Source organism: Tiliqua scincoides, chromosome 6 (assembly GCF_035046505.1).
Source record: "Tiliqua scincoides isolate rTilSci1 chromosome 6, rTilSci1.hap2, whole genome shotgun sequence".
Classification (NCBI taxonomy): Eukaryota; Metazoa; Chordata; class Lepidosauria; order Squamata; family Scincidae; genus Tiliqua; species Tiliqua scincoides.
In genome coordinates, this window is record NC_089826.1 from 12,579,280 (window position 1) to 12,594,815 (window position 15,536).

General features: G+C 41.5%; 1 protein-coding gene across 6 annotated transcripts in view; it reads right to left on the bottom strand.

Annotated features, from left to right (window-relative positions):
- Positions 1 to 5,005: 5,005 nt before the first annotated feature.
- The window catches only part of KLHL8 (kelch like family member 8), a 29,814-nt gene continuing 19,283 nt past the window's right edge, over positions 5,006 to 15,536 (bottom strand). For all 6 annotated transcript variants that reach the window (XM_066631972.1, XM_066631970.1, XM_066631968.1 and 3 more), the window contains 6 exons: positions 14,165 to 14,308; positions 12,598 to 12,709; positions 10,269 to 10,437; positions 8,837 to 8,996; positions 7,651 to 7,852; positions 5,006 to 6,843 (listed from right to left, as the gene is read on the bottom strand). In XM_066631972.1, the coding sequence (XP_066488069.1) occupies positions 6,720 to 6,843; positions 7,651 to 7,852; positions 8,837 to 8,996; positions 10,269 to 10,437; positions 12,598 to 12,709; positions 14,165 to 14,308 (911 nt within the window). In that variant the 3' untranslated portion in view covers positions 5,006 to 6,719. The remainder of the gene's footprint in view (positions 6,844 to 7,650; positions 7,853 to 8,836; positions 8,997 to 10,268; positions 10,438 to 12,597; positions 12,710 to 14,164; positions 14,309 to 15,536) is intronic.

Below are 15,536 nucleotides of genomic sequence, written 5' to 3' on the forward strand. Positions count from 1 at the left end.
GATAAGACACTTGTCTAAAACCCTGTTTGAGATTTGCCTAATGGTCTGACCAGATAAAAGATAGTTTTATGTATTTGTGTATGGTCCATCATAGCTGCAGTAGGCCTGCAAGAGCAGACAGGACTTCCAGACACCTGGAAGATCACAAAGGTAGGACAGACTGCAATTGACATTTTGACCATGAAAGTGGGCAGGGGAGGTTAAGAGCATGCCTTGCTACACAATCTGAACTTCTTGCTCTTGTAGGCAGACATCTATACTGAGCTTATTCTGATATTACACAGATGCCAAGAACTTGGGATTGCTGACATATGTCACATATGTCAGAATGCCAGATGCAAGGGAGGGCACCAGGATGAGGTCTCTTGTTATCTGGTGTGCTCCCTGGGGCATTTGGTGGGCCGCTGTGAGATACAGGAAGCTGGACTAGATGGGCCTTTGGCCTGATCAGGCGGGGCTCTTCTTATGTTCTTATAACACAGTGCTTCCTCCATTTGCACTAGATTGTTTTAGGGCACAATCACTACAGCACTTGGGTTTGGGAAGCTGACACATTCACAGCAGTTTGGTATCAAAATCCAGGCTGTTGACTTTACTAATCTGACAATGAAGATTAAACTGCTCTTTGGCTTTTCTTTCTCTTGAAATGAGCAGCCACCTGCTGTTTTATGTTTAGGACATTGGACTCTATAAGCAGCAGCTGTCCACAAGACACAAACCAGCAAAATCCTGCTCACAGCATGTTAGAGGGGCAGGGGAATGGATCAGAATACTAGAAGACAAATCCAGCCACTAGCCTTTGCAGTTGTAGAACTACCACACTTACAATAGATGGGAGCTGGAAGGATGTAGCTGCTGGATGCAGGACTGGGGAGAGGGGCTTAGTCAACAAACCATGTTTTGCTTTAAAAGGTTGCAAAGTAGCAAAATTTCATATTTTCTAGACTTTCTTTACAAAGGTCATATTGGAGGTCCCATCAAGGTATTAGATCCACATTTTATTAGCTTCATCAGATGCTCATAATCCCAGTACATTTTCCCTCTTCTACCAACAAAAGCTGAAACAGATTGCTCAAAGCTGTACTGTTCCATTTCAGATGTATACACACTCAAAACTCAAAAATGTACACACACTCAAAACTTAGACATACACATATAGCAGAACACAATAAGAAACTGATTGATGAAATCCACCAGCAGGAAACAGGAACAGCAAACAAAGAAATGGGCGTACTGTGATAAGATGGTCTGAAAAAGCACTACTTTGGCTGAGCTCAGCAGAGAGGATGGAACAAGCCTCTCTTGGGAGTTTCCCACCTTTGGTGCCACTGCCAAGAAATTTCTACCTTAGATAGCTCTCCCCTGTAATGCCCCACAAGCATAAGAGCTGGAGCAGGACCGCTGTAGAAGAGCTTACAGTACAGGTATGGTTGTAAGGGGATGGTGGGCCTCAATGTAATCTGATCCGAAACAATACATAGTGAAATCAATTGCTTGTCTAAATACTCCACATATTTAAAGAAACACATTTTACCATGTACCTACCCTATTGAAAAGGCTAGGATCGAACCCTTCTGCTTGCCCAAGAAGAAGTTGGATTATAAAACGCATGATCAGCCCAGTGGCGTCACCCATGTGGGTGCATAACCCCCATGATGGACCCCCCCTCACATGTGAGCATGGTAATGTAACCATTGCCCTGCACCCACTGGGTTTTTACCTTTGGGTAGAACACAGCTATTTCAACGTGGTTTGTTTAATTGCATTCTGCATGAAATTGTGTATTGATTGATATATAACATGATTGTATTATTCCTACAAACCACAATTTCAGCTATTTTGGTCACTAGAGGTGTCACCCGCCCCCCATGTCACCTTACTAATGCCTTATAGGTTCCATGCTGTGTCATAACATCTCACTGGCTCTTTGAACAATCAGTCTCATTGGTCTGTTTTGAACTAAGGAAATGTACTTTTTTGTTACATAAGACAGTTGCATTTTTTTCTGGTTTTTGGGCCATAACTTTTGATAGCATGGAGGTAATTCATTCTGGTTTTTATCATTGCAGTCTTCTGTAAATTCTGCATTAAATGGTATATGATGGTATTATTCCTACACACCATGATTGAACCAGGCAAATCTAATATTTGCAGTTTATGCACATTAGAAACCTAGTCCTTTGTGCTTTCCACCATGCTCTTAAGCCAGATAGTTGTCTATCTCTGCTCCATCTCCCTGACTGCTTTTGATTAAAAAACAGACACGGGGAATCCCAAACACAGGATTCAATCACCCATTTAAATGTTTGGCCCTTCAAAGCACAGCTTTCTGTTACCTATCATATTAGTGATGGCAAAACAATATTTGCATCGAGTGAGAATAAGCAGATTGCTACCATTTCCACCCTCTGGTCTCACTGCCTAGTTTCCTACTTGGAACATTAATTTTCAGGACCATTAGCTTAACAGCATTAGGGATGGCATACAGCCAGCCATGTAGGCAGGTACATTAAAAAAAAAGGTAAACCCCACCCCCAAGCATACACAACACACACACACTTGCCTGCTTTATCCATGCATAAGCCACACTGCATGTATTTTATTACCATTAAGGGCCCCTTGCCATATGTGAATACATTCATTTTAAATAATATTCCCAGGTCAGCTCTTTGCCACAATTAAAAAGCTTCACTTAACAATCTGATATGCTGCATTAAAAGATTTTCCCCAATAGACTCATTTGTTCTGTGACTGAATACAGGTTAAAGAGCAACTGTTCCTCATTTGCTTATTTTGGAAAAGAAAGATGCCATCCATATGGAATCTCTCTATCGTGAAAAGAACACTGTAGCTGCAGCCACATAATCTGAAATGGACTGTGAAAGCCAAAATTCTGCCTTGGCTATCTTCAGCCAGAATCAATCCTACACATAAACCAGAAGGAAATCTACATATTTAAGCACCTTTTGCTTATAAAATTTCTCTGTTGGAAGATGCAGATGCTATACAGATGTTACTGAAGCAGCCAGAGCAAGAACAATTATAGAATTAGAATAAAGTTAAGTTTTGTAAAAATGTTTACAGAAATCTGATTAGAAGGGCCTACAGCAGCACTACATAGGGGCTGAAGATATCAGATTTCTGGGCACTTGCAATTTTTGCCCAACTCTGACTACATCTGCTTTAAATTCCAGCTGAAGATGACCTGGTGTAGCAATGAAGCACCTCAGAGGTCTTCCAATATTCTAGCTGACTTTCAGGCACCCAGCAGGCAGAAACCCTGTTCCAATAAATCCCTTACCTCTCTAAAGATGCCTCTTTAATACTTCTTTAATTAAGGCTGAGATAATGGGTAGCCTGGGGCAAGTTCTCAAGTTGGGCCAAGCTGGGATTTTAAAACCAGCCTCCTCAATTAGAAGTCCCTAAGGATACCAGGCAAATTTTCACATGCTGTGTGGCTGGCCTTCTGTATGACAGATTGCAAGTGACAGCTCTTCACCTCCCTCTACTGGAAGGAACAGCTTAGTAGAGAATTTGCAAGACAATACACGAAGCCTGTTCAAGCAACTGTACTGTACACCCAGCCACATTGAATTATAATACAGATACTGACTCTTATAAAAAGAGCAAAACTTTAAAAAAAGTCAGGATTGCTAGAAGTACAATCCCCATTCCTATCAAATTCACTATATACATGTGATGTCCTGTGCCAGCTAGAGTGAGCCTTGGTAAAGAGGGAAGAACATCAGACTCAGATGTTATATGACCCAGCATTTTGTTCCCCAAGAGAAACCAGTAGATGCCTTGGGAGAGTCATCGCCATGCCCTCTTTGATCTTGATACATACAAATCAACTGAAGTTTGCTTGCAAATAAGAATTTGCCATAAGAAATGGGAAGCAGTACAACTGTAAAAGTATAGTTTCTTTATATGCCAATATAGGAAAATACATGCCATTTAGGGACAAAATGCAACACAGAAGGGGGACAGTTCAAAATCATTCACATTAAGGTAGCAGCCTAAGGTAGCTTTGGTCTCAAAGCTTGCTGCGGAAGAGCCATTAAAGTACCTAAACTGAATGGGACACAAGCTCTAGCAGTTCTGCATATTAAATGCACAAAGTAAAAGTCGATCTTGGCAGTACAAGGCACAAGTCCTATATTTATGAAAAAGGTATGTGTAACCTTCCCACGGTTACTCAATCCTTCCTGATGGGTGCATTATCAAATGTCTTCTTATTGAACTAATGCTTGGCTTTTTTGTCAGTGTTCCTTTCGATAACAGTTCTTACTTTCTCTATCTATTACCACCAGGTATTATTTCTTGAACAAACTAGGAGTCTTTATGAACTCTAGACCAGTGGTTTTCAACCTTTTTCTTGTCATGACTCCAATAAATACAAGACTGGTTCCCCCTCCCAGGACCCTATTGACCCATCTCCACCCCCACAGCTTCACATTCTAAAAGATTTCTGTGGTTTTACATTTCCTGTTGTAATGCGATCTGAGGCATTTTAACAGTCTCATGCAGTGATAAAGCTCAGGCCACTATTTCAGAGACAATACCAAAATTCTAAGAAACAAAGTCTTGGCACTGTGAAGCAGGTTATTTCTCAACATTAACCCTCAACCTGCTGGACTGCTTTCTGAAATTTATTGTACTTCCTTAACCTTGGGGCCTATGCACATGATCTTTTGAGGGTCTGAAACAATTAGATCTACACTGGAGCACAGTGCACAGCGACCAAGTTCTGGGCATCTAACACCCTAGTAGGATTTGCCACTCCAAATGATCATTTTTAGTAGCTGAGACAGAGGTCAGTAAGTTGGTCAAAATATGTAGCTTTTTCCAGTGCCTACTACCCAACTCCTGGTTGGGTACCCAGGTTCCTAGTTTTTATCTAGATGCTTAATATCTGAGGTTTCAAAAGCATGCTACCAATGAGCTCTTTCTTGTCCATCCTCCTGCCCTGAATTTCCACCCAATTCAGAAATAAATGCACATGGCCAAGACATAAATGCACTTTATTACAAGTTCTTCAGTTTTCATACAACAAGACACACCATTCTGCATTTTGCCCATTGGATACCACAGACTAATACAAGAACAGCGGCTACAAGAGGCTGCACAAGAGTAAGCAGTTGGGGCAGAACTATGTACAGTCTTTTTACATGGTACAGAATACAGAGAAAAATATAACTGTTTCTCCAAGAAACACAGTATTCTTTATGCCCTTATTGTGCCTTAACCGACTCCTATGCTAGATGTTGGGGCATAAAGATTTGGTCATGTACACCCCCCTCCCCATCTTCAGAGATGTGCTTTTACAATTTTTGCCTGCAATTGTGCTAAAGCAACTCCCATCTGTCCATTCCAATGCCATCCACCAAAAATGCCCGAGTTCCTTTGTGATAGAAGGATGCTCTTGCTTCTTGAGCTGCTACCACTTCAGGTTCAAGCGGCCTCATTTTTAGAACACATCTATATGTATGATTTCACATGTGGAGTGGCAAGGACTGAGTACTAAAGTAACTTAAAAAAAAGTACTAAGTACTAAAGTAACAAAAAAAAAAAAAGGAATACGGGCATGTCACCACAAGTCAACTCATTTTAAGAACAAATGAGCAACTGCAACTATGGAACTGCAGGCTAACCAAGCAATATTTCAGGCACAGGTTCTCCAGCTTCCAAGTGATTTGTAAATGATTGTCCAAGATGCATACCTGAATTTCCCAAGTTACAAAGATGCTCCTCTCCCTTTAGATCTCAAGAACATGCAGAGAGAAAAGTCACAAGAGCAATTCCCCTTAGTCTGGAGATTGAGTGGAGCAATCCTGGGTGCAGATGCAAAACTAGAAATCTACATTACAAGTCAGTAACCTCAAGAAACACCAGGAGGGAGCATTTTGTGGAGGTGAAACTATAAAGTCATTGGTCTAACAGTATGAGCTACATATATACTCACAGGACATTTAATAAGGACAAGGCAGAGCCGGTCCATAATAAAGATAGGTTGTGGATGATTAAACCAGCAAACTGATACCTTTTAGGATAGGACAATCCCTAATTCCAGTTTTTGTCGCAAGCTTTCTACAAGGAAGCACATCGTTAAGCTCCACATGAATTCAGCTGTGATACCCAAGCAAAGAGACATATGCCTTGGTTTTCAGAAACTGAATTCAAAACCAGCAAGGCCGATTGTTACTTGAATGCTTCTGTCTGACAATTAATCCTTCAAGTGACATAGCAGACATTAGCCTTCCGAATTCTTTTCAGGAAACTGGAGTCCACAGAGCTAATTCAGGTTTGCATAGCAATACAATAGAGCACACTTATTGAAACAGGTAGCCGTTTCTTTTAGACGGAATATATGCAACAACTAGAGAATTGTTTTAAATGCTGAAATATAAACATCTGGGGTTCAGCATTAGCTTGAAATGTAGAAGTAGTTCTCTTCCACACTCCTTTGCCAAGTTATTTTATATCAAACATAGTTTAATTACCACAAGAATACTAATGAATATATTCTAGTTGATCACAAAGGTGTCTTCTACATTTGCTAAGCATTTACTGCTTCAAACAAGGCTGCCCAAACACTCAATTCTCATACAAAAATGTTTTAATGTTTTACCACAGTGGTTATAAAAAAAAATGCATCAAATTAAGACATTTTAAAATCTTGGTGACAGTTTACAAAGAGGCTACAGACAAACCCAAATTCACATGCAGTCCACGACATTGCTGGAACCCTGACCCATATCGCGGATTTGGCTGCCGAGACAAGCGCAGACTGCGACACCAGCCCCAGCTCTGCAGTGGGACACAGAACCCACAAGCTCCCACCTAAAGGAAAAGTTTGAGAAGAAATGCAAGAGAGAGTAGCAGTTAGCTTTTTTCAGCCCAAGCTTCACCCTTAGGGCACACCTGATAGTTTAAGGGAAAAAAACATTTGGTTTGATTTAATTTGGAAAAATGCTTCCATTCTAATGTGGTTCCTATCTACAACTGACCCTAGCACCAAGTCCACCAAATGAAGAAAACCTCACTGCAGACAAACAAATGCTACTTCTGAACAGGAAGAAGAACCTGAGCAGATTTTGTTTCCATGCTAATTATTGCCAAACTGAGGTGCAACATAACAAATACTTAAAATAGTTTAGTGATGGCGCAATCACTTGTGCTGGGCTGGTGCAAGTCCCTTGCACCGGACTGGGAGGGTCGCAAACTTGCTGTATAGCATGTTTGCCTCTACTCCAAAGTCAGCAGCACCAGTGCACAGCCCGTGGATGCCAGATCCAGCCTCCGTGGCAATGGAATGGGTACGTCTGCACCAGCTGAGCTTGGCTAGCATGGGGGCCTGCGGAGGCACGGGGAGGGCAGGAAGGAGGCGTTCCAGGGCAGAGGGAGGATGGGTGCCAGGTAGACCTATGGGGGGGCTGCTCAGATCTGTGCCATCACTTTAGGTGGAACAGATCCAAGAAAACCCACTGGGGCCATAGCGGCTCTTCCCGGGGTAAGGGGAAGTGATACACTTTGCCCCGGGCTGAGCCGCTTTTAGTTCGAAACTCACACTGCATAGGAAGCAGACACGCTGGTCTCCCCATTCCAGTGCAAGTTAGGATTACACTGTAATCCAAGATGCCGAGTTACCTGTTCGCCACAGGATCAAAGGCTTCCACTGTATTCAGGTAAGCATTCCCATTGTGTCCTCCAACAGCGAAGATTTTGCCCATCAGTGTTGCGATGCCAACTCCGCCTCTAGGAGTTGTGAGCTCTGCTACGTACTCCCACTTATTACTGCGAGGGTCAAACCGTTCAACAGAACTGAGTGGAGAGTTGTCATCAAAGCCACCTACATAAAGACATAAGCATACCCACAAACTTCTGTTTTCATTCATCTGCTCTGAATAAAAACAATCCAACTCATGTCTCCAGTAATTTTATCATGAGCTATTCAATATTTGCACTGAATAAGCATATTAAAGAGAATTTTTACAAAATGTTTTACAGACGGTATATAACACCAAGTAAATTAGCTTAAATGTATGTAAATACAGCAAATAGATGTTGGAAATGTAAAAAAACAAGAAGGCGCTTTTTATCTTATGGTAGACATGTGGGAAAACAAAAAAAATATTGGTTGCAGGTTTATACACAAATGAAATTTTAAAAGTAAATATGCACCTGAAACCAGAAGTTTTTTTGTTTGGTATGATTGATGATTATGTGAGGAGAGGATATGAAACTATATTTTTGTATATAACAAGCGCAGCAACAATATTGTATGCACAATATTGGAAAACTTTGGCGGATGAATGGCCAATTAAAGTTCTGGTCCTTTTCGAAATGGACAAACTGACAATTTTAATCAAAGAAAAGTCGGTGAATACATTTATGAACAATTGGAAACCACTCATTGACTTTTTGCATATGAAAAAACCAAAATAATGACTTGTGGTTTCGATGAATAGGAATAAGAAGAAATATATTATTAGGTAGAGGAAAGATTTCAAACAACAGAAGATGAAAAGAAAGGGCTGACAGATTTTTTTTCCCCCCCTCAAACAGATGATCGAGAGATAACTACTACTACTTCACTCCTGCTGTGTACTTTTGAGGTTATAGTATGTGTTTTATGTATTGGCTGTTTTTATGTAGTGTTAGAAAATGGTAAATAAATAGGTGAAAAAGTGCTGTTCCATAGATTCTACATTGTTATCCTAAGATTTGCCAACAAATACACTTAGGATCAGGTGGAACAGTTCTACGTGGCTGTCCCAAATCTTTAAGACTTGGCAGAGATACAGGTGATAAAGGAAGTGACAATATTACTCACCTACCACATATAAGCAGCCATGGAGCTCACTAACCCCATTGCCAGCTCTCCGCTGACCCATTTCTTTAACTTCTATCCATTTATCCAGATGAGGATCATATTTCTCCACACTGGACAGAGAAGCTACACCATCATTTCCCCCAACAGCATAGACATAGTTCTGAAAGAGAGAGAGAGAAAGACAGGAGCATAGTATGCCCAAACGCCCCATCGAAGCATGCATTAGCAAGCATTACTGCAGCAAAAACAGTTGCCTTCAGCCCCTTTGGCTCTCACAATATAAAGAGAGAAAGAAAGAGAGTTTATGCAAATAACTTGCTGTGCAGTAGCTCCCTAACCCAAAGAGAGCCTTTGGAAGAGTACAACACCTTGATCTCTCACCACCAAGAAGCTAAGCAAACAAGCAAGAAGCCTGATCAACGTCACTGGTTAACTTTTAAGTTTCTTTTTTAAAAAACCTTCCCATTAAACCTTTACTCTTTTGGTACATAAAGGTAAAGGTTTCATGGGAAGGTTGAAGAGGGATCCAGTTTAGCAACAACTCGACATGTTACACCTTTGGCAGAGTTTTACAGCACAGCCTTGGCTGAATAATTAGTTTGCCTTCATATTTAATCTGAGGCAAAGAGGCAAAGAAGGAAGGCCCATAGCCAGGGAGACAGAACAGGGACAGACTGCACTTGCTCACTAGACGCTGTTCCAGAACCACCTTTCAGAGCGCAATACCATAGTCTTTAGAGACTGAAGGTTGTCAACATATTTAATCTCCCATTGTCCAGCTCAGTGTTCGATGACACTCACTGCATACAGAAGATTCAATATTGGGCATCTCCGGTAAGGCTGAGAAGAAAACCCTGGAAAGCAACTACCTGTTAGTGCAGATAATACTGTGACAGGGACCAGTGGTCTGAAACCGTACAAATCGGCTTATGTTCACACATGTTCAATACATCATTAAACATTTCCTGCTACGGATTGCAACAATGTGGAGCCTTGAGCAAAATTAGAGGCCTCTAATTTGATCTCTATATAAACTTACAGAAGCTCCCACCACTTCAGGGAATTCAACTTCAGAATTTTCAAGATACAAACATGTCTGTCGATGGCGTTGGCACCCATTCCCAGCATCCCCCATCTTATTCCAGCTGACTATAGCATGCCCTGTTGAGTCCAATTTTCAAGGTAAGACCACACAAAAGAGTACTCTACTGTAAATGGCACTTTTCCCCCATATTCCACAATGTTTTCACTACCGATAATAGTGATGTTGGACTAACAAATCAAATTACAAACAAACCCCTGAAACTTAAGCTTTTCTCAATCAGGGGAGCTTCTGTACAATGTCTTCCAGCTCTTGTACTGGCTCACAGGACATTTCACAGTTACATTGCTGCTGCACTTTTAACACAGATGACGAAAAGCGGCAACTTACCACAAGTGCCACAGAGCCAACCCCTCCCCGAGGTGTGTTCATGGATGCCACGCCACTCCAGCAATCAGATTCAATGTCATATCTTTCCACATCACTAAAGCAAGTGTTGTCATCCAGACCTCCTATGGCATAAATGGGACCGCCAAGCGAGGCTAGAGCAATTCCTCTCCTAATAAAAGTCACAATGTAAACAAACTGGCAAACTTAGCTAGCAGGTATAATTCCCTAGAGTAGCAAACTCAGCTTGAGCGCCAATTGCGCTGCAGCCAAAATGGAACCATCCATGAAGGAGATGGAGCTTTGGGGGTATTTTCCAATCTGCAGAGATCTGCACAAGTTTGGAACGTTTGTTTTTGAAAGTTCCTAAGAGGGCAAAAAAGTCAAAAATTGTTGGCTTCTTGGGGAGTCTAACGGTCAAAGGAAGAGGGATTCCTAGGGAGGCTTCATAGTGCCTGGAACAGTCACTATCCACCCAGAAACGGGGCACATCAAGGCAGAAGGAGGGCTTTTCTTAGCAGCAAAAAGTAGCACAATGCACTCTAAGTGCACTTGAAAGCAGGCTGTGGGATGCAGTGGGAAAGGAGGAGATCAGAAACAAGGAGGGAGGAAGAAGAGTGAGAACACAATGAGCGAGTACCACAGCCTAATAGCATGGTTACTCTGAAGAAAATACCAATGAAGTTCAGTGGGACTTACAGCAATACCTTGACTTTCATCCACTTGACTTTCATCGCTTTGCTCTTCCAGCCATTTTCAATTATAACCACATTTCAAATTTTGTCCACATGCTTTCCTCTTCAGATCCAACCTTCATCCATCCATCCATCCAGTTTCATCCAACCTTCCATGACATTCAACATTCATATGTTAATTTTTCTTCCATTTCTGTTTATTTAGGTTTCACATGCATTTACATGTGTTGTATGCTTTATTATTTATGTTTTTCACTGAGCAAAATTTGCAAGATAAATAAGACTATGCTTGGACATTCATCCATTTTTTACTTTTGTCTATGCACTGGTCCCCAAGAGGATGAAAGTGCAAAGGTATTGCTGTACCCCAACCAGGATGCAAAAGCCCAAATCCAAAACAGAACCTGCTAGACTAGACTGAACATGTCCCAAGAACCACAGGATATTGAGGTGGCATTTAAAAAAAACAAAACAAGAGCACATGTGGGGGGAGGGGAGTGGATTGTCCGCTTGAAGAGCTGAAGATGAACCCTTAAGGCTGGGGAAATGTCCCAGTTTATGGTGCTAACCTCTCGCAATGATCAAAACACCAAGTATATCATCCAAAATGGCAGACTACAATTTGAAACTACTCCCCAAACAGCAGTATCCTTCTTCAAAAAGGAGAGGTAGTTTGGTGCTTAACATGCTCCAAAGACTTAAGCAACAACACTGCTTTTCAATTTCCTAGAAGAAAGCACCACCCAAGGCAAGTTGTGTCTAGGAAGCGTTTGTTAGAAAATTTAATGAAACCACTGGCAATAAGACTACTTATTGTGTCCATCAACCAACAAGGAAAGTTAAGTACAGCAACATTTAAATGCTGTTACGGAATGCACTCTGGCACCAAAAGCATGGAGTGTTTGCACAGCAGCACTGCACAGCTGTGGGCCAGGCAGCCAATAATGATCTGCAAACGGTCCATTTACTTTTATTCTTTCGAACAGAGGGGCAGTTAAATGCTACAGAGGCCTTAAGGTGAAAGGGAATGTAGACAAGGCAAGAAAAACCCAGGTCATCTTAAATGCAGCAGGGTTAACCAGTTTTATGAAGAGACTGGAAATCCCCAATAAAAACTGGACAGAGAATAACATTTAAAATTCCACATTCTCCCATTGTCCCTCTCATTTCTCATGCATCACAGCAGCTATCAGTTCATGCAATTGTTCTAGGTATGGTAACCAACCATATGCATGCTCTTGAGCAAGGGTCTCTAAACCCCGGCCCGGGGGCCAGATGTGGCCCACGGCGAACTCTCTATCCGGCCCATGGCCAGCCTCTTGTCCCCTGAAAGCCCCTGGCCCACTTTGCCAAACATTCTCTGAACTATGCTCTGGTTGCATCTGGAGGGTGTTCTAAGGCCCAGAGAGGTTGAATGAATTAGCCCATTCATTCATTTATTCACACATCTAAGTTGCATCTCTAATTTATTTATATAAATTTTATATTTAAATTTTTTTCGGTCTTCAAAACTGTGCCAGACATTTGATGCGGCCCTCTGGCCAAAAAGTTTGGAGACCTCTGCTTTTGAGGAACAAAACAATGTTTTTTCAAATGAATCTGTACTGATGAAAGAGGCTGATTGCCCCTTTACCCACCTCTTAGTATTCATGGACGCTTTCATCATCCATTTATTCGTAAGAGGATCAAACATTTCCATGCTGCCTAGATGTTCATTTCCATCATGCCCACCTACAGCATAAACTTTACCTGAAATATATAAAAACATTTAAATTCTTTGGTCGTTTCAGGTGTTCACTGAACTTCACATACAAGACTGCTGCAAGGATAACAGGTTAACAGAAGCTAACACAAGCTAACACAAGAACTGTTACAGCCATATTGTAGATCAGGATCTGTTGTGAACCTGGCTGATATGTGCTATGACTTTCAAGGTTTGGCCAACTTGATATTACTTTTCAAAAGGGGAAAATATCAACTTGAAAATCAGCAAGATTAGTTTTCCTAACATGATATGTGTACTTTGTTATCCGTCATGGAAACAAGACCTAGTCCTCACCCTTTCCATCTCCATTAACCCATTTTTGCCCAGACCACTTTGCTCAATCTAGATAAATTTTCCCTTTTCAGGAGGAACCACCCAGTGGATTCATGGCTGTGGTGGGACAGTTTTAGAGGTAGTTCAACACGAATCCTGTTAGCTTCCTTGTGGCAGAGTCTTGTTTCTGTTCTTGCTTCTTCACAGAATGAAAATTAGAACCTAGGGCTTTCCAATTGACAGCACAGTTTCTGAGCCAGTTCACTGCACCAGCTCCTTTACATTGATGTAGCCCAGTGGTTCCCAAACTGTGAGTCCAGGATCCTCCAGTAGGTCATGACCCAATTTTTGGTGGTTTGCAAAACTGACTAGCAGATTATGCTATGTGCCTGAAGGGTTAAACAAACTGGAGGAGGAAGCACTGCTGCTCAATTACCATCATAGCCACACTTCTTGACATAAATCAGGGAGCAGCCTCTAAAAAGTTTGGGTACCACTGATGTGGTCCATTTCAGGTGTTATAATTAGTTCAGACAAACTCACATTGCACTTTTCTATGGATTCAAGGTAGAGCAGCATTTTCCCTACGCTAGGAGTGGGGAAAAAGGAAGCCTGGCAATTTCATGAATGAGATGGCATGGGCACCAAGGATGTCCTCGTTCACAGCCACTCTGCTATATGAACTCTCATATGTTGAAAGTTTACATTACTTTAAAAATACCATCAGTAAGGAAAACCTGCAAGCACACAGTCCAAACCAAGAACAACTGAGAAGTCCTTAAAACTGAACATTCCTCCCCCCCTTAGAAACCCAAGAGCCTCTCCTACCAAAAGAAGGACATTTGGTTCTTGCAATTCTACACATGTCCTTGGAAGCAAGTCCCACTGAAATTGCCTAGAGCGACTTCCAAAGGTACATGTCTAGGTACATGGGCTATTAAGCACTTGCTCAGCGTTAATGAAGAACTGATCTGTCATTGTTTGCTCTGAGCAGGCCAGTCACCTGACAAGGAACAAAAACAAATATATCTTTTACACTCAAGAAACTAAGTACTATTCTGGGGCACACCACGTGAAAGCTACAATTTGGGTTGATGTAGTTAATGACTCAGGCATTCCAACAAAAACAGAGAAGAATCTTAGAACAGAGTTGTCTTTTCACCAACCTCCCACAGAGATTACGCCCACGTGTCTCCTCCTGCTATTCATTTCAGGGCCAAAAAACCAGCTGTTTTTATTTATCGAGTAGCATTCAATGCTGCGAAATGGGTCACCAGAGCCACCACGACCACCGACACAGAAAAGGACACCTAACGAAGACACATATAGTATTTGATAAGAATTTAACCATTCATTACATAAGTATCTTGCTGGATGGCAATCACAGCACACAGAATACATGAGACACTTTTGCTAAAACAAGATTAACAAAAGGAACTCGTTTGTTTGGTAAACTTAATGTTGTTTATCCCTCTTGGCAGGCAACACTGACATTCTATTATTCAACAACACAGATTAATTGTTCTCCCCAGTCTCAAGTTAAGTATTCAAGATTGTCCAGGGTGAGTGTTTATTGCAGAGCTTTAAAAAAGGAAAAAAGAGAGAGATGGAAGGGACATCATCTAGTCTGGCCTAACTCATATGCCCACAAAAAGTATAAGCTATTTTAAAATTGCTTAAATGCTTTTAAATGGTCCACATGTAATTCTGCTGGGCATCTCTGCAGTGTACCCACAGCACAACCTAAAGAGAACCAACTTGCTTTCAGTTTAGAACGTTGCTTGCTTGCTTGTTCACCAGGAAGCAATTTTAACTAATCACACACAGGACATGGCTATTTAAATGCTCAATTTACTTCAATTCCATTCACATGTCCGACAGACAGGCAATAAAGAGCAGATACACCAATGGAGAGTGCCTGCTGGCAGGTCACATCTAATCATTCAAACAAGCCACTTGGCACAATGTTGATCTTTTCACAATGGGAATAGCATCCAGAATTTACACTTGCACAACCTGCATGAGAACAAGCTACTTTCCCTACCCTTGCTCTCTACCAGAGCATCCTGAGAAGAGTCAGGCTTCCCTTGGTAGAGCATAGGTTGTGACATAATAGTGGGACCTGGAGGAGGAAAATCACCACAAGCCACCACAAGTCTTGCAGCCATCCCTGTGCCTTTTGGGGGGCTTCAGTAGGGGATGGGAGAAGGTAACTTCTGTGTCTGGCACAACACAACCCTGGATGCTATCCATAGATTTTCTATACTACCTGCAATGGAGGTAAGTTGCACACAATATTAGTTTGTAAGAGAAGTGCTAGATTTTGTAAATTGTTAGATCAATCATATACGTGGGCTCAGGAACTCTCCATCTGCCACATATAAAGGGATAATAAAGAGGGGTGAGTGAGAAAGATGAGAATTCTTAGCCTGACTTTTGTTGAATTCCTTTAAGAGAGTATATTCATTTATTACATGTAATATTTAAATCTGATTTATTATCATGGAAAACACTAAAAGACAACAGTGTTGGGTAAAT